The sequence below is a fragment of the Heloderma suspectum genome, chromosome 5 (assembly GCF_057233095.1).
Source record: "Heloderma suspectum isolate Gila_16-S chromosome 5, 16-S_ref, whole genome shotgun sequence".
Taxonomy (NCBI): Eukaryota; Metazoa; Chordata; class Lepidosauria; order Squamata; family Helodermatidae; genus Heloderma; species Heloderma suspectum.
In genome coordinates, this window is record NC_139462.1 from 98,815,262 (window position 1) to 98,837,489 (window position 22,228).

At 47.0% G+C, this 22,228-nt stretch overlaps 1 protein-coding gene across 1 annotated transcript in view; it reads left to right on the forward strand.

Moving 5' to 3' along the window:
* GABRA4 (gamma-aminobutyric acid type A receptor subunit alpha4) overlaps nt 1-22,228 on the forward strand; it is an 85,444-nt gene that overhangs the window by 33,132 nt on the left and 30,084 nt on the right. Inside the window, exon 7 of the mRNA XM_084860321.1 lies at nt 14,302-14,454. Coding sequence (XP_084716447.1) covers nt 14,302-14,454 — 153 coding nt within the window. The remainder of the gene's footprint in view (nt 1-14,301; nt 14,455-22,228) is intronic.

Below are 22,228 nucleotides of genomic sequence, written 5' to 3' on the forward strand. Positions count from 1 at the left end.
TGTAGCAGAGATCATGACAGAATTAAGTAACAGAGGGAACAGATGTAGCCGACAGATTTCTGAGTGGCATTATTGATAGCAAGACAAAGCAATATTTTCATAATGTATTTAATATTATCAGTAAGCGAGATATCATCGATCCATTATGGAACATCTAGCCAAGACTCTGATACTGGTTGCTAGGAAACTGTCTGCCTGATCTTGATCAGATCGCAGTATGTACTGATAGCTTCTTCAGCACTCTGGATCATGCATAACAGCAAAGAATCAACTTCCCACCCAGATTGCCTTTACATTTGATTTCCCTTGATTTAAATGTAAGTTTGAAAAGCAGCCAAAATTGGGAATGATTTGTTCATATGAGAATTTCCACCAGAAGGCTCACGTTGTTGATAGCGTTCCTTTAAGTGGTGTGTGTGGGGGAAGATGGGTGGAATTGCAGCAATTAATTGAGCAGTTCTATTGTGCTTTCTTCCTTTTTTAAAGGGGGATTTTTACTGTGCGGAAGAAAGAATAGTGATATGGTAGATAGTGCACAGTTGCACCTTTAGGGCAGGCTTGAACCTCTTGTGTCCCACCAAGCCAAAGGCGGCTCATCAGTCATGTCGGGTGGCCCACCAGGAGCGCAGTAGCCCACCTGGGTTTGGAGCCTGCCCAAGACTGTAAAAGCAGAAATAGGGAGAGGTTGTCGAGCTGCAATCCATTTCTGGTGGACTGTGTTTGGTTTTGTAGGCCGCACGTTATCTAGATAGGCGCATGGAGGAACACGTGAGCATGACATATATTTAATAAGCCTTTATCTGTTTTTAAATGTGTTAATAATGTTTATTGTGATGCTGTTACATTTTATGTGAGGTATAAGCCCCCTTCGTAGGATATGTGTCCTGAAAGGCAGCATATAATAATAATACATACATAAGCCTTTATTTGTTTATAGAGCTAAGAGTTCTTTATACTCTTGGCTCTGACGTTCATGAGCTCTTATGTGGGAGTTTCGGTAGCACCTGAGCAGTGCTTAAAGTGGGGTGGGGTGCCATCTCATTCCCTTTCTGGCAGATGTAATTGAGTCTGGCTTAACCATCCCACTTCCTTTTTTCTCCCATTTTGCTCACTGGTCCTGTGGTTTATGGCGTGTAATATTGGCTTGTGCAAGGCCTACTTGTTGCCATAGTAATTCCCTCTGCTTTGAGTTCTTGCAATGCACAGGTCTTTGATTCCCCACTCCCTGTCCATTGGCTACTTTCCTATATAACGCAGTGTTGGCTGTTCCAGGGGTTTCTTATTATTATTTATTACTTATTCATTATGTTATTTATTGTTATATTTATGTTTTATGTATGTATTTATGTATGTATGTATGTATGTATTTATTTATTTATTTTGTGTTACGTTGATGGATATGAAGTAGCAGAGAAATCAAGTCCTGGGCCAAACTAAATATTCTGCTAATCATGCATAACAGAGCTATGCGTGATTGATTTACTTACTTTAGTGTAATTGTGCATGGGCCAAATTCAGATCAGGACCTTGGCTATTCAAGAGGGGTATATGTTAAGTTCCTTCCCTCCCATTTTCAGCCTGGAATCTCGCCCCCGGGGGAGGGGAAAAGCAAGGAAAAACATCTGCACTGGATTCCAGTGGAGACTTTTTTTGTTTTTTAACACCCCCTGCCATGGGTGTGTGTGGAATTTTGGACTACAGGAGGGGGGAAGCTTAACCTCCCGCTCCCGAAGAGCCATGGTCCTGATCTGAATTGGGCTCCCATGTGGTTACACGAAACTAAGTAGGCCAATCATGTATAGCTACTCTATGCATGATTAGCAGAAAGTTTAGTTTGGCCCCCAGTCTGCTCGTCTTCTTTGTTTGGCCCCCAGTCTGCTCGTCTTCTTTGTTTTTGTGGGCCTCTGTGCAGTTCCATATATAGGTACCTGTGCAACTTGGGCAGGGCGTCCTCTGCTGGGCCCCCTCCTTTGCTAGTGGGCCCTGATGGGCTTACCAGGCTGTGATGGCAGCACTACCTGGAGTGCTGGGTGGCTGAGACTAGTTACTCCTTTCATTCCCACAATGCCTCAGAGTGGTGCTAGGTTGGGGACAAGGTGGGAAATTGAAAGGGTGGCTAGATCCAGCCACCAGGCACAGCTTAGAGGGCCAGGTCAGGCAAAAAAGATTAAGGGGGACCCAAGGCAGGCATCAGAGGTGGGCCCCATTCGGGTCCTGGGGCCTTGTCAGCTGCCCAGTGATGCCAGGTTCTGATGCTGGCCCTGAGCACAAAGAACATTCTAGCACTCTAGCCAGGGATCTGGTGTTATTGCCTTTGTCCTTGAGAGGATATTATTCTGTGCATGCCTTGTGGGGCAGATGAGCATTTTGTCTCTCAGATCCTTCTGAAAGTGATGCTAGCAGAAGCTCAGATATCATTCTCTTGGGGAATTTTTCTTCCAGAGTTAGCTTTAGTGTCTTTTTTCATTTCTTCCTTGATTTTTTTTTAGTATTCTAGTATAGTTGCTAGACTAGGATGCCAGCTGCTGTGGTAAAAATACAATTGTACAGTTTAAGAAGAAAAAAAGAAAGGAAACCTGTTCTGCCACCGCAGTACACCCCCCTGGAGTGCCAGGAGCGCTTTGAAATGATGGCTCCTGATGGAACTGGCCCCTTGTGAGGTTTAAATTTTAATTTATACCCAGGACCCCTCAGTTGATCAGGCTGAGGAAATTGGGATCTTTTGAGGTGGAGAATGGATGCACATGACCAATGTAGGTGAAAGAAAAAGGAGATTTATTGACAATAAAGAAACAACAGTTGAGCTTCCCCAGAGAGTTGCAAACTATCTGAGGCTTAAGAGGCAGTTTACCTCTTAGTTACAAACACCTCAAGGAACTACATGCTCCTCAATCACAACCTAGCAGTACCTCAAGGAACTTTATGTTCCTTGGTCACAACTTAGTTACCCAAACGTGGTGCCTTAAATGACCTAATGTACAGTTAGTCTGTGTAACGGGCATACAGTTTCAGCCAGGTTCAAGCCAGAACCTGCTGTCTGTATGAAAACCTCCAAAACAGTGAGTATGACAGTACAAAGATAACTGCGCCTTATCTATGCCCTGGACAGTAAAATCCTATTCCGTGAATTCTACCCAATACATACTCACCACACGCTGCCAAGCACTTGGCCAGAGCACTTGACACGTGTCCCATGGATCGAGGGTACTGTTGGTATGTGCACATACAACGATCCAGATACAACCACGCCCCTCCTGAACACTGGCAGGCTCAGGGATTTTATCCTCTTTTTCCTTTGTGGGGGCCTATGGCATCAAAGAGGAGTTCGATGCGTTCTTTGTTGACCCTAAATTCCAAGGTTGATGGTTGTTTACTGACAGACTGACACATCCTTCTGATTCCCCAACACCTCTCAAGGTTTTAAAGACTTAGTCTGTCTCCATCTTTCGTAAGGGATACTTTGGCAATTTTCAGCACACACCCAAGCACCCCCATCAGGCCTCCTGCAATAAAACCATTCACTCTCCATTCACACTCCCTCTCCCCTCTTTCCTGACCTGGGCTAGAATGTTTCCACTGACTTTGGCTAAAAGGATTATTTTCGGGGTTACAGTGATCCAGGCCAATTCCATGAATTAGAAAGAAGGAGGAAGGGACAGATAGCAAGCTTTCAGAAAGGACTTTAGTAAGAAGCAATCTTTATTGATAGTAAGAAAGCTTGATTAGGTGAATGAAAGAGTATAAATGAAATAATATATAAAACAGTATTAAGAAAAGCAATTCAAAGAGTTAGGGTATATAGCATTTTGAGTCCAGTCTTTCCGCACACATATCTGTAATGTGTCACTCCCCTCTCCCTTCTCTGAAGGGGCGAGACATTGGCGATGGGACAGGGTCCCAGCAAGGGCCTCAGGAAGACCTGGCAGGCCACATTTGACCCTCAGGCTGGAGGCTCCCCATCCTGTATACATTTGTTATGCCAGTCCTAAGCATGGTCTCCAAGTTCCTCCATAGAAGCTTTCTTGTGGGCTGGTCCATATGATCACCATTTACTATGAGGTGGCAAAGCAAGCTCCCCCAGCTGTGGTGGAGGCCATTCTACCAGTGGCATGACCACTTCTCTCACATTCCCCAGAGGTGTCTCTGTGACAGACTTGTGCAAAGTGGCCACCTGGCTCACACCATCCATGTTTTTGAAGGACTAAGCTCTGAACCTGTGCAGAAGACACAGATGTAGCTGGTGGAGAAGCAGATCTGCAGGGCTCATTTGCCGAAGACACCACTAACGTTCCCCCAGGCAGGGAAGCGAACTAGCCAGCTATATGTGGGACTGCACAAACACCACGAAGAAGCAAATCATGTTGCCAACCTGTAACCGATGTTCTTCAAGAGATCATTTGTGCAGTCACAAACCGAGTGAAAGTGAGCGATGTTACTCATTGCCTTTTGTCAGGGGGGACACTGAGCCCATAGAATCCCAGAGTAGTTCTGATTCTGAGGAAGAGCAGTCGCTCCTGGGAGAGGAGCGTGCTCCTCTTTCCCAGGGCCAACAGCTGATGGAGATTCCTCCCACCAGCATTTCTAGCTTAGATAGCAGTCCTGGGAGTGACAGAGCGCGGGAAGCAGACTTGATGGACGCGCGACGCCGACGCAGAGAGAGGCGCCAAATGGAGGGCGCAGAAAGGCGTAGTGCCCGGTTGGCGCGCAAACAACGGCTGCACCCAGAGGATCCAAGGGAAAAGGGGAGGGACTCTCCCTAGTCCTTAAGTTCAGGGGTCTGCCAGTAATTCCCTTTCAAACGGGGACCAACTGTTCCAACTTAGGGCATAGGTACTCTGCTGCTCATATCTAGTTGCTAACAGTAGAGTTGTTAAGTTGTAAACGAGGAATAAAGCTTTGAAAAGAATCCCTTTGTCTGTGTCTGGACCTGGCTACTGGATTAGACTGAGAGAGGCCTCCAAGGAGCCCTTGACACCTTTTGACGCTTACAGCAGCCATGAAGGATCAGTTCCATCCCCTCAAGCCCCAGTCCTCAAATCATGTGCAGAAAGTGAAAAATCTCTCAAGGCGTGGGGCAAGAGTGCCAGTCACCTGGCTAAAGTTCTTGCATGTTCCTAGAGTTAGCTCTGTACAAGTTCAGAACATATGGAACTCCACAAACGACCATCCAAAAGCCATCAATTACAGGTAAACAACTTATTTTTCTTACTCTGGACCTGTCTCTTCAGAGAAAGACACAGGAATCATCAAAGCAGGCAACGGTGATTAACCTGCCTATGATGGATAGAAATTTAGGTCAGGATCCAAAGAGCTACCTTAGGTTTTCCCAAGGGCTTTGGTGTGCCCAGCGGTTTTGTTTAAACCTGTTTTGAATGGAAGATCCCCATCCCATATCATCTGCTTAGGGTGGCACTGACTTCAAAAAAAGAAGAAGTGCATCACCCAAAAAGAGGACAAAAGAGGATAGCAATTTGCATAAAATTTGCACTTGCTAATTCATGTGTATATATGCAGATTTACAAATAATTATTTCAGTTTCTATAGAAATACAGTCCATCTCACCATAGTGCGGAAGGCTGGGACCAGGTGACCTGTGTGCCCGCCTGTTCATTCCACTGTCCATATGCTAATGCTTGATGGGCAACTGTCTGTATGGTTCTTTATTTTTAAACAAATGGAACAGATCAGCGTTTCAAATAGAGGATGGTTCTCTGTAAAAGAGGACACATGACCACCCTACATGGCCTTTGAAACTTCCCTCAGTCTCTGAAGAGGTTTCCTGTGTGGCATGAGGGTTACTGCCTGAGAAACACAAGTCCAAAACCCTATTGGGCAATGGGAAATAGTCATATGTTTCTTTGGATCCAGACCGTATCATTTTTATTGTTCATTTCTGAGGAGCTGCTGTATGAATTGTGTCTTTTAAAGTGCAACTGCAGATATTCTTATCATCCACTGAGTCATGTGGTCCTCTTCCGTATCTGAACATCGCCACAATTTTTCTCTTGTGATTTTGTGAAAGCAAAATCCATTTGTGAATTTTATGTGAAATAATGTATCTGTCAGGAGCACCCTAGCGGTCTCTTTCAGTACACTCCAATAGCCAACTCAAGACACAGACAAAAGTATTCTTTTCAAGTCTTTAATCCTTTTACAACTTAATGACTCTTTCAGATGCTAATCACCAGCGACTAAGCAATGAACAGCAGAGTAGCCTATGCTCCGGGTAGGCAGTAGGTCCCCGTTTGAAGGAGAATCACTTGAAGACTCTGAACTTATGTGCTAGGGAGAGATCCTCCCTCTTTCCCTTGGGTCCACGGGACGCGGCCGTTGCTTGCGCGCCAAACGGGCGCTACGCCTCCTTTCCGCACCCTCCATCACTCGTCGCTCCCTGCGTCCACGTTGAGTGTCTAGCAAGCCCCCCTCCCGCACTCTCTCACTGCCTGGGTCACTATCTCAGGAATGCCAGCAGGAGGAATCTCTGCCAGCTGCTGTGCCTGTGAGGGATGAGCTGGCTCCTCTCCCACGGATTGCTGATCCTCCTCAGAATCAGAAGTGCTCTGGGGTTCTATCAGCTCAGTTTCCACCCTGACAGTATCCTTTTGTATCACTCCTGTTTTTTTATTTCATTTGTTGTTAAAATTTCTATACCACCTTCTTTGCTAAAAAGCCATCAAGTGGTGCACAACAATGTAAACAATAGAAAACTAGGGATGTCAGAGAATTCCGCCACGGATCTCGGTGAGGCCGAATGCCAGTGCATTTGGCCCTCCGAACTCCGTGGCAGAACGGCCTGCCCCCCACCCCCCCTGCGGATCCCCCCCCCGGGACGAGACTTAGCTGTGGTGGATCTTCCGGGCGGCGGCGGCTCTGGTGGCAGCTTTGGCGGCGGCGGCAGTGGCGGCGGCTGGTCTTCCGACCGGCTGCCACCGCCTCCATTTCCAGGCTTGTAAAAAAAAAAAAAAAGACGTGATAGGCTACGTAAAGTTTTACATAGGCTATCATGGCTAGGTTTAAACAAAACAAAACAAAACAAAACAAAACACAATGTGATAGGCTACATAAATATTTACGTAGCCTATCATGGTTGGGTGGGTTTTTTTTTTAAAAAAATGCGTACGCAAATGGCGGCGGCTACGGCTGCCGCCATTTGCGTTCCTTATTTTTGCCGTCTTAATCTACGTAAATATTTACATAGACTATGATGGCGAAAATAAAGGGGAACGCAAATAGCGTAGCGGGTGCTATTTGCATCCTTTTTTGATTCGCCATTTTAGCCTATGTAAATCTTTACGTAGATGGGGGGGGAGGAACGCCTCCCCCCCATCAACATAATCCTAGAAAGGTAAGTGACTTTCGTACATCCCTATAAGAAAACAAGAAAAGTAAAAACATTAAGGGCCGATCTACACTTACGGGTTTTTTCACTTCCAATGAGGTTTCACCACCTGTCTTTCACACTACGTAGTACCAGCCTCTAATTGGAACCGGAATTTCCTCCTTCCGTGCTCCCGCTTTCAATACCCTGATATCCCGGTATTTCTCCTTAATGTGCTCTGATTTTCCGCCTTCACTACCGTATCTGGTCGTAGCCCCTCCCCTGCCTGCCCATATATGGTGGTGTTTGTATTTCCCTCCTGTCCAGTCATAGTTCTCGACGGCCCCATGTCGTCTTCCAGCTGCTGATCGCATAGCTTCCTCAGCACTCAATGTTTCCTCAGCAACAAGAAAGGGCTGGATGTGCGCGAGGTTGTCTGATCTTGGAAGCTAAGCAGGGTCGGCGCCGGTCAGTAGTTGGATGGGCGACCGCCTGGGAATCAGGCTTCCTGCATTGAGCAGGGGGTTGTTCTATCCCTTCAAATGAAACTAAGTTTTACCCCCTTCTATCACCCGCTTTGGCTTTTTTAAAAATTAAGGCATTATCTTCGAAGAATCGTGGCTTCTCTGTGACTTTTTTTCTAATTCAGGCATGATCTTTGAAGATTTGAAGATTCGAAGCTTCACATCTTCGAATCTTCAAAGATCATGCCTGAATTAGAAAAAAAAATTGTGGCAAAGCCACGATTCTTCGAAGATAATGCCTTAATTTTTTTTAAAACGCCGATGTGGGGGATAGAAGGGGGTAAAACTTAGTCTCATTTGAAGGGCTAGAACAACCCCCTGCTCAATGCAGGAAGCCTGATTCCCAGGCGGTCGCCCATCCAACTACTGACCGGGCCGACGTGAAGCTTCGGATCTTCGAAGATGCCAGCAGCCCCCCCCCAAAACATGAGCACTGGGTGCCACTGCCACTGCCCCTCTTCCTCGTGCTGGGTGTCAAGGGCTGGCACGGTGAAAAGAGCATTGGCAGACACCCCCCAGCCACTCGCCCTGGCCTCAAGCATGTGGGGGGGGGGAAGAGGAGAGGTGCCTCCTTCTTCCTTCCACCCCCACCTGCTAAAATGGCGGCGGCAAGGGACAAGCTGGTCATTTTCCCCAAGGCCAGGAAAACATGGAAAACGACAAGCCTCTCCCGCGCCACTGCCGCGTGGTCGGCGTGGAATCAGCAGAAACAGGAAGAGTTTCTGATCCTCCAATGAGAGCCTCTGCCTTTAAGAGCAGGAAAACAGTACAGCACTCAAGTGTGAACTGAGCTCGCGCATTCGATGAAGCACTGCAACGGGGAAAATTGCTAAGTGTGGATAATCACGTTTTAATGTGAGAGCGTTTAACCTGACATGACACCGAATTCGTTGCGATGGGGGGTGCAATGTAGATCGACCCTAAAACTATCTCTACGAATCTCTTACCTGGTTCCGGTCGGGGCATCTGCTGGGGGGGGGAGGCGCTCCGTCCCTCTCCCTGGAATCGTCGACGGGGGGGAAGGAGATCCGGTCCTCCCCCCTGGAATCCTGCCTGGCGGGCTGTGCTCCGCCATGGCTCTGCGAAGCAGCCAGCCAGGGCCGTCTGCAGCTGGACTTCCGGCCGCGGATGGGCTGCTGCGGACGCAAATGGCAGCCGCTGTAGTGGCCGCCATTTGCGTCCTTCCAGGCTGCCTTGATAGGCTACCTAAGTATTTACATAGCCTATCATGGCATGCCCCCCCAAAAAAACGGCATACGCAAATGGTGGCGGCGACAGCGGCCACCATTTGCGTTCCCTATTTTTTGCCGTTCTAGCCTACATAAATATTTACATAGGCAATTACGGCGGAAAAAAAAGGGAACTGCAAATAGCATAGTGGGCTCTATTTGCGTTCCTTTCTTTTTTTTGCTGTAAAAGCCTACGTAAATATTTACGTAAGCTAGAACGGCGAAAAATAGGGAACGCAAATGGTGGCCACTGTAGCCGCCGCCATTTGCGTACGCTGATTTTTTTTGAGGGGGTTAGCTGTGATAGGCTACGTAAATTCTTACGTAGCCTATCACAGCTGCAAGGACGGCAATGGCGGCTGCAGCAGCCCAGCTGTGGCTGGCCAGGAGACCAGCTGCCACCGCCAGAGCCACCGCCACTGCTGGAACCACCGCCGTCAAATCTGCCGCATCCACCCCAGGTAAGTTCCATCCCGGGGGATTCCGTGGGGGGGGGCAGGAGGCTGTTCCGCCACAGATTCCACAAATTCTTTAGAATCCGGCCTCACTGGAATCCATGGCGGAATTCTCTGCCATCCCTACCTAAAACAACTGCATGATTTAAAAAGCTCAATTAAAAAGATGTGTCTTTACACCTCTCTAAAAGCCAAGAGAGTGGAGGCCAATTGCTGTTAATGAAATGTACTTCTCCCTCATGCTGATTTTGATCAGTGACTCATCTGAATCATCCCTACTCTTTTAAAACTTTTTGGACACATCTTGACACTTTTGCCATGACTAGAGTCTCCCTTTAGAGCTTAGCTGTGGAATACAAATCCCCGGCCGCGAAATAAAAAAGTGAATGTAAAAAAACAAAACCACACACACGTGATAGGCTACGTAACAATTTACGTAGCCTATCATGGCTAGATTTCCAAAGTCAGCCGTGATAGGCTACGTAAATCGTTACGTAGCCTATCACGGGTGACTTTGAAAAGAAAAAAAAAAGTGTGTACGCAAAAAAAAAGCGTGTATGCAAATGGCAGCGCCCATGGGTGCCGCCATTTGCGTTCCTTATTTGGGCCCAGGTAGTCTACGTAAAGATTTACGTAGACTACGGCGAAAATAAGGGGAACGCTATTTGCGTTGCCCTTATTTTCGCCGTAGTTTACGTAAATCTTTATGTAGACTACCCGGGCCCAAATAAGGAACGCAAATGGCGGCGCCCATGGGCGCCGCCATTTGCATACACGCTTTTTTTTTCTTTTCAAAGTCACCCGTGATAGGCTACGTAACGATTTACGTAGCCTATCACGGCTGACTTTGGAAATCTAGCCATGATAGGCTACGTAAATCGTTACGTAGCCTATCACGTGTGTGTGTGGTTTTTTTTAAAATTCACTTTGTAATGGCAGCAGCGGCAGCTGGTCGGAAGACCGGCCGCTGCCCCCGCCCCCGCCGAAACGCCGCTGGGACCTGCCGCCGAGAGGGACATTCGAGGGAGGTAAGTCCCATCCCGGGGGGGGGGCGGAGAATTTCACCGCCAATTTCAGGGGGCCGAATGCGTTGGCATTCGGCCTCCCCGAGATTCGTGGAGAAATTCTCCGCCATCCCAAGGCTGAACCATCTCTGAGTGTTCTTTATGTATGACTTGGCAGTTTCAGTGGCAACACAATTATAAATATATCTGAGAAAGTTGCCTTATAAAAGTGTCTGATGAAGATGCATGTCAGAAAAGGACATAGCTCGGTTGCAGAGCACATGCTTCATGTGCAGATGGACCCAGGTTCAATCTCCAACATCTCCAGGTAGGGCTGTCTGAAGCCCTGGAGAGCCACTGCCCATCAGTGTAGACTGGCCGTCCGCAACCCAGCAATCTCTGGCAGTGATGGACTACAAATCCCATCACCCTCAGATAGTGCAGCTCATGCTGGCCGAGGATGATAAGAGAAGTAGTCCAACACATCTAGAGGGCACCAGGTTGGGGAAAGCCGATGCAGACAATATTGAGCTAAGTGGACCAGTGGTCTGCCTTGGTATGAGGTCCCTCCTTATGCTCCTAGACAATATAAAGCAATGCTTTTATTAAAGGGTTTTGAAAAGTAAATTCTCAGTAGGTCTGTGCACCACTTTGGCCCAAAGCCCAAGTTTTGAGTTGAAGCAGGCCACTTCATGCTGCTTCTGAGGGGAGGCAGAGGGGGCATAAAGTGGATTAGGTCACTCTGAAGCTCTTTGGCAGCGCTTTGGAGCGGTCCAGAAGCCCGCTTCTGCCACCACCCAGCCCCCTGCTCCTTACCTGGGTCCTCAGGATGTGCAGTAGTAGCCATCTTTCTGTTACAGGGAGTCGCCATTTTTTAAATGGTGCAGGATCTATTTTTGGAAATACAGGGAGTCGCCATTTCAAGAATGGTGACTCCTTGGAATGGGAAAATGGCTGCCAGCACATGTACCAAGGGCCTAGGAGCTGGTGGTGGTGGCGACAACACTCCGGAATAGGAAGATGGCTGCCGGCACATGTCCCCAGATCCCAGGTAACGAGCTGGGGGCTTGCGTGGCAGCCCCCTCCCCCAAAGTGGGATTCGGCTATCTGAATCCTGCGTTGGCTCCAGAGGCTGAAGCGGGTCAGGGCCCACCCAAAGCAGTCGGAAGCGAGTTGGACCCATCTCGGAAGCCTCAGAGCAGCCTCCGAGGTGGAGGGGGGATCCCTGCACAGACCTAGTTCTTAGGATACCTCAGGAGGATTATATATGATTTGATTGAGTCTGCCATTTGGAACATGAACCAATTTGTATCCATTTAAATGGATTCTATGTAATACATGATCTTACATTTGGAATTTATTTTTTGAGTGTTTATTGTGGAAGGGGGCAGAGGGACAGGAAAGATTTTTGACATTGTCCACTGGGAAGTTCTCCTGTACAATTCTCCAGTGGATTGTGCCACATGTCACTATCCAATAAATAGCTTTTCTGGTGTTTATTGGCTTAGCGTTGATGTACTGGAATTTCCATTAGTTTTATTGATGGACTATTATGTGAGGTTGTGCATGAAGGCATTCTAGAAGCTTCATTTGGTTCAGAATGTGGCTTCCACATGGGAGCCATTTGATTGGATGATATTGGAGGGTGCTATTGCACTCATGTCCTACTTGTGGGCTTCCCACAGGCAGCTACTGTGTGAACGGAATGCTGGACTAAATAGGTCTGTGGCCTCATTCAGCTTGGTTCTTCTTATGTTCTTATATTACACTGATCCTTTGCCAGCTTCACTAGTTACCAGTTTGCTTCTGGGCTCAATTCAACTTGCGGGTTTTGCCCTTTAAAGCACTAGCCTTCAGCTTTTTGAGACCTGGAACCCACACATGCAGTTACCACTATGGTGGTAGTCCTGCTGTTGTGACCCACCTTGGACTAGGCTATAGCTTAGTAGTGGGTCCCCTACCCACCAGTAGAAAACCAATGTTTTAAAACCCTGGTAAGACGGAAGTCATGTGGGTGCGTGGTTCCTGAGTCAGGGAGATAGGCTCATTGCCTGTTGTGGGTGAGGTTGCACTCCCCTTAAAAGTTCAGGTTCATAGTCTGGGGGTACTCCTAGATCCATCACTGTCGCTGGAGGCCCAAGTGGCCATGGCAGCTTGGAGTGCCTTTTACCAGCTTCGGCTGGTTCATCAGCTATGGTCTTCTCCTGGACAGGGATAGCTTGGCCACAGTGGTACAGGCATTAGTAACTTCAAGATTAGATTACTGCAACGTGCTGTATGTGGGGCTGCCCTTACGCCTGCTCTGGAAGCTGGAGCTAGTGCAGAATGCAGCAGCTCAGCTGTTAACAGGAGCTGCCCCTTTTAGGCATGCAACTCTAAACAACTTGGGGCCAGGGTACTTGGAAGAGTACTGTCTCCCCTATCAACTTGCTTGGTCACTAAAGTCATCAGATGGGATGCTCCTGGTGGTTCCACATGGACCTATAGCCTGGTATAACCCAGAGAAGAGCCTTCAGTGTTGGTGGCTCACTTTCTGTGGAACTCCCTGCCTCTGGAGGTCAGGCAGGCACCAATATTGTGTTGTTTCCGGTGCCTGCTGAAGACATTTTTATTTCAACAAGCTTTCCCCGATTGACCAACCCAAGTTTAAATAGGTATTCTGGTTTTTTTTTTAACTAGTGTTTTATTCATTTTATCTTTTATTTCTGCTCCAGAATCTGTTTAGATTTGAATGCTTTGAATGTTAACACCAGCACTTTGAATCGGGCCCGGAAATGGACTGGCAGCCAGTGCAGCTGGAAAAGTACTGGCGTAATATGAGCTCGCAGGCCAGTCCCTGTTAACAATCTTGCTGCCCTATTTTGGACCAGGATTTAGACCAGGCAGGGAGGGGTGTTCATAGGGAAGGCAGATGGCCCAAACACAATGGGGAGTTTTCCCCAGCAGGCCCCACTGAAATGAATGGGACCTACTCAGCCCCCCAAAGAGCATGTGGCGCTGCTGTTGTGCCTTTTCCACTCATTCCAACAGTGCTTGCCTAGGACAACTTCCCAGTGGATTGTGCCAGGTCAGCACCTGACGAATAACCCTTTCTGTGGTTTATTGGCTCAAAACTGATTTTCTCTAGTGGAAGGAAGACTGTTTTCTTGGTTCATCTGTTAACAAAAAAAATGGTGGTAATAATGATGGTGCCATGCAGCCTTCACCAACCTGGCACCCTCCAGGTGTGTTGGGCTACAACTCCCAGCATCCCTTGGCCAGCATGGCTGGCCAGGGGATGCTGGGAGTTGTAGTCCAACATATTTGGGAGGCATCATATTAGCGAAGGTTGCAGTAACCAGAACAGATGCTCATATTTTTCATTCTTATTTCTCCACCTCCAGATATACCTACTCTGTTTTTTTTAATAACGCATAAGGGATGTCAAGCAGAGCCTATTGATTCATATTTTACGTTCTGTCTCCTGGAGCACATTATTTTAAGATCTGTTTAATTTCCTTGGGCTCAGCGTGGCTTTCATTTATTATGAAATATCCTGGTCTTCCATCATGAAGCTCACATGGGACTTCCAGACTGTCAAGGCACTGACCATTCTGTGACCTGTTCCACTTTGATAGCAGAACGATGTCATGCGCCTTCAGAGTCAGATCAGTTGAATGCCACTGGAGTTGCTGGAGATGTCCTTAAAAAAAAAATTAGACTGGGTGTTTTGAATTTTTTTTAGAAAATCTTGTAGTGAGTAAAACATTAATTTTTGCTTTTCCCAAAAAGGCGAATATGTTGTAATGACGGTGCATTTCCACCTCCGACGGAAAATGGGCTATTTTATGATACAGACATATATCCCATGCATCATGACTGTGATCCTCTCCCAGGTTTCATTCTGGATCAATAAGGAGTCTGTTCCTGCCCGAACTGTTTTTGGTAAGTACCACCATTGACTTCCCATGTATTTTTTAATCTTTGTTATTCCTTTTTCGTAGCAGTCACTAGTTCTGAAACAGTAGCGGTTAGAGTGGGGGGGGGAAGCTCTTTCAGCCTGAGGGCCAAATCCTATTTCAGAGAAGCTCCTGAGGGCCGCATTCTAGTGGTGGGCAGGCCTAGAGGCAAAAGAGGTGGAGCCAGAAATACCAGCATATTTTAGCTTAAAGCTCTTTAAAGTAACCAAGCCTGAGGAGAGGCATTTCCACCTTCTAGACTGGGAGGGGAAAACTGCTCAACTGGTGGTTGTAGGAAAAGGGGTAGGGCCAGAGGAAGGGGATGTGGCCATCTGGGCCAGATTGGGACCCCAGGAGGGCCAGATTTGACTCCCAGGTCTGAGTTTCCTTACCAGTGGGTTAGGATGTTGCGCCATGACTGGGGAAATCCAGGTTCAGATCCCACTCAGCCATAGAATCATAAAATCATAGAATAGTAGGGTTGGAAGGGGCCCATAAGACCATCGAGTCCAACCCCCTGCTCAATGCAGGAATCCAAGTCAGAGCATCCCTGACAGATGGCTGTCCAGCCTCATCTTGAATGCTTCCAGTGTGGGAGAGCCCACGAAGCTCACTGGGTGACCTTTGCAAAGACCTGCTGCTTGAGCTCTGTTTAGATGTTCTTACAGTGGTTAAACGAAACATGTGAGGAAAGGGAGCATGCTAGACCTGCCCCCCTCCTTGTTTGTTTCCATCACCCTCTACTCTTGGAGGTCAACTTTCTGAAGAGGAGAGTCTCTGGTATCTGTGGAGGCTCTTCACACAATTGAGAACGCTGACTTTCCTGAGGGAGAATAGCGCGTAGCACCCGTCCCGCAACTCAAGGTACACAGTACCCAATGGCAGCTGAGGTATTTTGGCAACTGAGGCAGAAAATCCCACAAGCGCCTCTCCTCCTCCCTGGCAGTAAAAATACAATCATAATAAATTAAAAAAACTAAACATTAGTTGCCCGTTTGTGATACCTAAAATCAGCTGCCTGAGGCTACAAGAGGAAATATCAGGTGTGTGTAGGTGTTGAGGGGGAGGGGCAACTAGTTCTTGTGCCATTTAATGATGCAGACAAGGGTGGGAACTTGTGACCCACCAGATGTTTTAGCCTACAACTCCCACCATCCTTCAGCACTGACTAGGCTGTTTAGGACTGATGGGAGTTGTAGGTAAAAACATCGGGATGTCCACAAGTTTCCCACCCCAATGTAGTGTATCACTTTAGGCCACAGGTTCTGATGCTGCTCTGTGATGTGTCTAGGGCTGCCGGGGTCTGTTATTGATCAGATCTGGAGCAAGGGTCAGGTTGGGTCAGGTTTCTCAGGATGCAAGACAAAAAGGGATCAGCACCACAGAAAGCTCTAAACGGGGCTGGAAGCTAGATAGGGTTGTCTGTATGTTACTCCAACAAAGATCAGAGCAAGACTGAGGCTTAAATAGGAAGTTACCAGCTTTTAGGCTGGTTAGCTCTGCCTCTACATCTACTGCAGCTGTGACCTTTAAAGGGGCCTAGTCTGTTTTAGCAGCCTCAGGCTGTGGTGACGTGGGAGTGGTTGTGGCATGCCTTCATGGCTTGAGTTCTCAGAGTCTGAGGACAGTAATGGAGCCTCCTCTAGATGCAGGGGAGCTGCCCTCTGAGGCTCCTCTGGAGAACTGGGTCCTGAGGAGATAGAAGGTGCATGATGCCTTTCTATGGCAGTGTTCTCCTACTGACTCCAGAGCCTCTTCTGAGGATGAGGGTTCAGAATCTTATGAGGATGATGGTCTGGGGTGCTGGTCCATGACATGTTGGCATTTGTTGTTGGGTAAAAGCCAGGGGCCCCTTCATGGATCACTGCCTTGTTGTGGCGAAGGGGCTTGCGTAACTCAGTGAAGCCATAAGCTATGCCGTGCAGGGCCACCCAAGACGGACAGGTCATGGCGGAGAGTTCTGACAAAATGTGGTCCACTGGAGAAGGAAATGGCAACCCACTCCAGTATTCTTGCCAAGAAAACCCCATGGAACGTATCACAAGGCTAAAAGATATGACGCCGGAAGATGAGCCCCTCAGGTCGGAAGGTGTCCAATATGCTACTGGGGAAGAGCGGAGGGTATTTCCAAGTAGCGCCAGAAAGAGTGAAGCGGCTGGGCCAAAGCCGAAAGGACACTCAGCTGTGGATGTGTCTGGTGGTGAAAAGAAAATCCGATGCTGTAAAGAACAATATTGTTTAGGAACCTGGAATGTCAGATCAATGAATCAAGGTAAGCTGGAGGTGGTCAAACATGAGATGGCAAGATTGAACATCGACATCTTGGGAATCAGCGAACTCAAATGGACAGGCATGGGCGAATTTAATTCAGGTGACCATCATATCTACTATTCTGGGCAAGAATCCCTTAGAAGAAATGGAGTAGCACTCATAGTCAACAAAAGGGTGGGAAAAGCAGTACTGGGGTACAATCTTAAAAATGATAAAATGATCTCAGTACGAATCCAAGGCAAACCATTCAACATCACAGTAATTCAAGTCTATGCCCCAACCACTGATGCCGAAGAAGCTGAGGTTGATCGGTTCTATGAAGACCTACAACACCTTCTAGAACTAACACCAAAAAAAGATGTCCTCTTCATCATAGGGGATTGGAATGCTAAAGTAGGAAGTCAAGAAATCACCGGGATAACAGGCAGGCATGGCCTTGGTGTACAAAATGAAGCAGGACAAAAGCTAATAGAGTTTTGCCAAGAGAACATGCTGATCATAGCAAACACTCTTTTCCAACAGCACAAGAGGCGACTCTACACATGGACGTCACCAGATGGTCAATATCGAAATCAGATTGATTATGTCCTTTGCAGCCAAAGATGGAGAAGCTCCATACAGTCAGTAAAAACAAGACCTGGAGCTGACTGTGGCTCAGATCATGAGCTGCTTCTTGCAAAATTTCGGCTGAAATTGAAGAACGTCGGGAAAACCACTAAACCGTTCAGGTATGACCTAAATCATATCCCTGATGAATATACAGTGGAGGTGAGGAATAGATTTAAGGGATTAGACCTGATAGACAGAGTGCCTGAGGAACTATGGACGGAGGTCCGTAACATTGTTCAGGAGGCAGCAACTCAATCCATCCCAAAGAAAAAGACATGCAAGAAAGCCAAGTGGCTGTCTGATGAGGCTTTACAAGTAGCTGAGGAAAGAAAGGAAGCAAAAAGCAAGGGAGAAAGGGGAAGATATATCCAACTGAATGCAGAGTTCCAGAGAATAGCGAGGAGAGACAAGAAGGCCTTCTTAAATGAACAATGCAAAGAAATCGAGGAAAACAACAGAATGGGAAAGACTAGAGATCTCTTCAAGAAAATTGGAGATCTCAAGGGAACGTTTTGTGCAAAGACGGGCATGATCAAGGACAAAGAAGGCAGGGACCTAACAGAAGCAGATGAGATTAAGAAGAGGTGGCAAGAATACACAGAAGAACTATACAGGAAAGATCTGAATGTCCCTGATAGCCATGATAGTGCGGTCACTGAACTTGAGCCGGACATCCTAGAGAGTGAAGTCAAGTGGGCCTTAGGAAGCATTAGTAACAACAAAGCTAGCGGAGATGACAGTATTCCAGCCGAGCTATTTAAAATCCTAAAAGATGATGCTGTTAAAGTGCTGCATTCAATATGCCAACAAATCTGGAACACTCAACAGTGGCCACAAGACTGGAAAAGGTCAGTTTACATTCCAATTCCAAAGAAGGGCAATGCCAAAGAGTGTTCAAACTACCGCACAATTGCGCTCATTTCACATGCCAGCAAGGTGATGCTCAAAATCCTACAAGCTAGGCTTCAGCAGTATGCGAACCGAGAACTACCGGAAGTACAAGCGGGGTTTCGAAGAGGCAGAGGAACTAGAGATCAAATCGCCAACATTCGCTGCATCATGGAGAAAGCAAGAGAATTCCAGAAAAACGTCTATTTCTGCTTCATTGACTACGCTAAAGCCTTTGATTGTGTGGATCACAACAAACTGTGGCAAATTCTTAAAGTGATGGGAGTACCAGACCACCTTACCTGTCTCCTGAGAAACCTGTACCAGGGTCAAGAAGCAACAGTAAGAACCAGACATGGAACAACCGATTGGTTCAAAATTGGGAAAGGAGTACGACAAGGCTGCATATTGTCACCCTGCTTATTTAACTTATATGCAGAGTACATCATGAGAAATGCCGGGTTGGATGAATCAGAGGTCGGAATTAAGATTGCTGGGAGAATTATCAATAACCTCCGATATGCAGACGATACCACCCTAATGGCAGAAAGCGAAGAGGATCTAAAGAGCCTCTTGTTGAGGGTGAAAGAGGAGAGTTTAAAAGCTGGTTTGAAACTCAACATTAAAAAAACTAAGATCATGGCATCTGGCCCCATCACTTCCTGGCATATAGAAGGGGAAGAAATGGAAGCAGTGACAGATTTTACTTTCTTGGGCTCCAAGATCACCGCAGACGGTGACTGTAGCCATGAAATTAAAAGACGCTTGCTCCTTGGGAGGAAAGCTATGGCCAACCTAGACAGCATAGTAAGAAGCAGAGACATCACCTTGCCGACAAAGGTCCGTCTAATCAAAGCTATGGTTTTCCCAGTAGTAATGTATGGCTGTGAGAGCTGGACTATAAGGAAGGCTGAGCGCCGAAGAATTGATGCTTTCGAACTGTGGTGCTGGAGAAGACTCTTACGAGTGCCCTGGACTGCAAGGAGGTCAAATCAGTCCATCCTAAAGGAAATCAACCCTGAGTGCTCATTGGAAGGACAGATAATGAAGCTGAAGCTCCAATATTTTGGCCACCTAATGCGAAGAGAAAACTCCCTGGAAAAGACCCTGATGCTGGGAAAGACTGAAGGCAAAAGGAGAAGGGGACGGCAGAGGATGAGATGGCTAGATAGCATCACGGATGAAATGAATATGAACTTGAGCACGCTCCGGGAGAGAGCGCAGGACAGGAAGGCCTGGCGTGCTATGGTCCATGGGGTCACGAAGAGTCGGACACGACTGAACGACTGAACAACAACAACAAAAGCCAGGGGCCAGGCCTACAGTTGGTTGCTCTCATGTGTATGTGCAGAGCTCCTTCTCAGAAGTCCACCTGATTAGAAATTCATCTTTTTGTGTGCATGTCCCAACTGATAGGAATGGGAGATTTGCCCAAGTAAGGAGCAGGTACCCTCAGGCCCCGAATTTGTAATGTCAGCTTCGCCGCCATACTACCTCCTTTCTCCTCTTGCCTGGGTGAGGGTGGATTGAAAAAGCAATTAGGGAAAATCAGTGACTGGATATTAGAGTGAACCACGTTAAAATGCAATTTGAAAGAGGATGCTACAATGGACGCTGAACACAAAGTAGATAAACTGCATGGAGTCAACACCCAGGGAGATAAGGGGTAAATCTGGGTTTCTGACAAAGGGGCAGAGGATACAGATGTGGCTCAAGCAATTTTCTAAAGAAGACATCTTTCTAAACCCCCTCTTTATCATGCCTTGTAGAAGGATTAATCAAGTGGGGACTATTGAGCCCAAAGACCTATTCAATGGTACATTTTGAAGAAACCAATAAAAGAGGCTAAGATGAGGCCTGGCTAGGAATTGAAGGCGCAAACTTTTCATTGAAATGAGAAATCTGAATGGGTACATCCCTCCACATTTTTATTCCAGCAAGAAATTGCTAATTGCTAAAAGAGAAATTTGATTCTCAGTGATATCTGTTTTTGTTAGATTGGAGACAGATAATTACTTTTTTTGGAGTTTTTTTTTTTTAAACTTGTATGCAGTTGAAAGTGCTTTGTTGCTTTGTGGCATGCAAACTTACAGCACAATCCTATGCATGTCTACTCAAAAGTAAGCATGTACTGGATTATAGGCTTATTTCACCTCCATCCCACTGTTGTCTCATGTCAAACAGATTTTGCAGATTTGTATTAAAATCTGCAAAAATTATTTAACCAGAGATGATGGCGGGACAGAATTTGTGTGTGCACGCCACAGACAACTACACCAAGTGGATGTGGATTACCAAGGGGGTGCAGGATGGGCGTAGCCATGCCACAGTGGCTTGGCAACATAAACTACCCTGGTTAGAGTGGCCATGGCAGCAGCGGAGCTCAGAGGGAGATGCCAGAGAGACCACAAGGTAATTTAGAGAAGGTTGCTGTCTTTTACTGTCCTGTGTAAGCAGGACTGATGACCACATAGCAATACCTGTACTGTACTGTAGTGATGCATTTATGGTAATAAGTCATTTGAAAAAGGAAATAATTGCTAGTCTGCTTTGTGTTCAAAGGTGTAAATGCTACAAAAATACTCTAGTTTCTATGGAAATTTTCTAGCCAGCAGCCTTTAGCTAAGTTTGGAAAATGCTGTCCTTTCAGGAAGGAATGTAATTCAGTGCTTGCTTCTTCTTCTTCTTCTTTCGAACGAGCTGCAGGCTTCCGGTGGCCTGTGTTTATTTTGTTAGGGTTGACTTGGGAGAAGCAGGGCATCGAACGGCCATTCTGCTTGCACCTCTCCATCTGCAAGCTGACATAACGAGGCTTTTTTCTGGGTGGAACATTTTTTATAGAAGGCTCTCTCTCTCTCTCTCTCTCTCTCTCACACACACACACACACACACACACAAACACACACATGCACGCACGCACACGGTGATCTGTGGATTCTTCCCCCCACCATATAAAAACTTAGGAACAAGTGACATGTTCTAGGAGCCAGATTGGGGCAAGGGAGATCTGAGCAAGCCAGTGATGTAGCGATCCTGTTCTTGATTGCACTGTTATGCCAGGGATGCTGAACCTCAGTCTTGGGGGCCAAATCCAGCCTGCCTGGGGTTCTAAACCATCCATCTGATGTTCCCCAGATGGCCACGCCCCCTTCCTCACATCACCAGGTTCCCCCTATGTCACCAGTTTCCACTCTCCCCTCTGACTGCCTGTCATTCGGTGGTTTCCCGCCTCGGTGTGATTTCTTCCCCATACTAAAAGGTTGAATTGCATTTTGTAAGGCTTAGTTACTGGCAGTAAGTGCTTTAAGCTAAAATCTGCTGGTATTGTCCTCACCTCTTTTGGCTTTGGCCCCACACCTTTGACTTCAGCCTTGCTGACCAGTAGAATGTAGCCCCCAGTTTAAAAATGATCAACCCCCACCCGTGCTCCAAAGTGGTGCAGTCCATTCTACCACTTACTTGCCACTTCTTCCTCTGGAATGTATAGATCTAGACAAAGAGACAGAGGCTGCCTTCACACTAAAGAACGCCCCCACAGTCCTCCCATTGTGGAGCCGTTATGCGTTTACAGCGGGCTCCCAGATTTTTATTTTATTATTTTATTTATTATTAAATTTATTAATTGCCCATCTGGCTGGTCACCCAGCCACTCTGGGCGATGTATAGCGTACAATAAAACAGTTTAAAACAATAAAATTCTACAATAAAAACATTTTCTAAAATACCCTAACCCACCCCAAATGCCTGCCTGAACAACCACGTTTTTAATACACGACGGAAGCTCATTAAAGAGGGGGCATGGCGGAGTTCCCTAGGGAGGGAGTTCCACAGAGTGGGGGCCACCACAGAAAAGGCCCTCTCCCTTGTCCCCACCAGTCTAGCTGTCCTGGCTGATGGGACAGAGAGAAGGCCATCTGAGGCTGATCTTGTTAAGCAGCCTGTCTGGTGCTGCTGGAGGCACTCCTTAAGATAGGCTGGGCCGGAACCATATA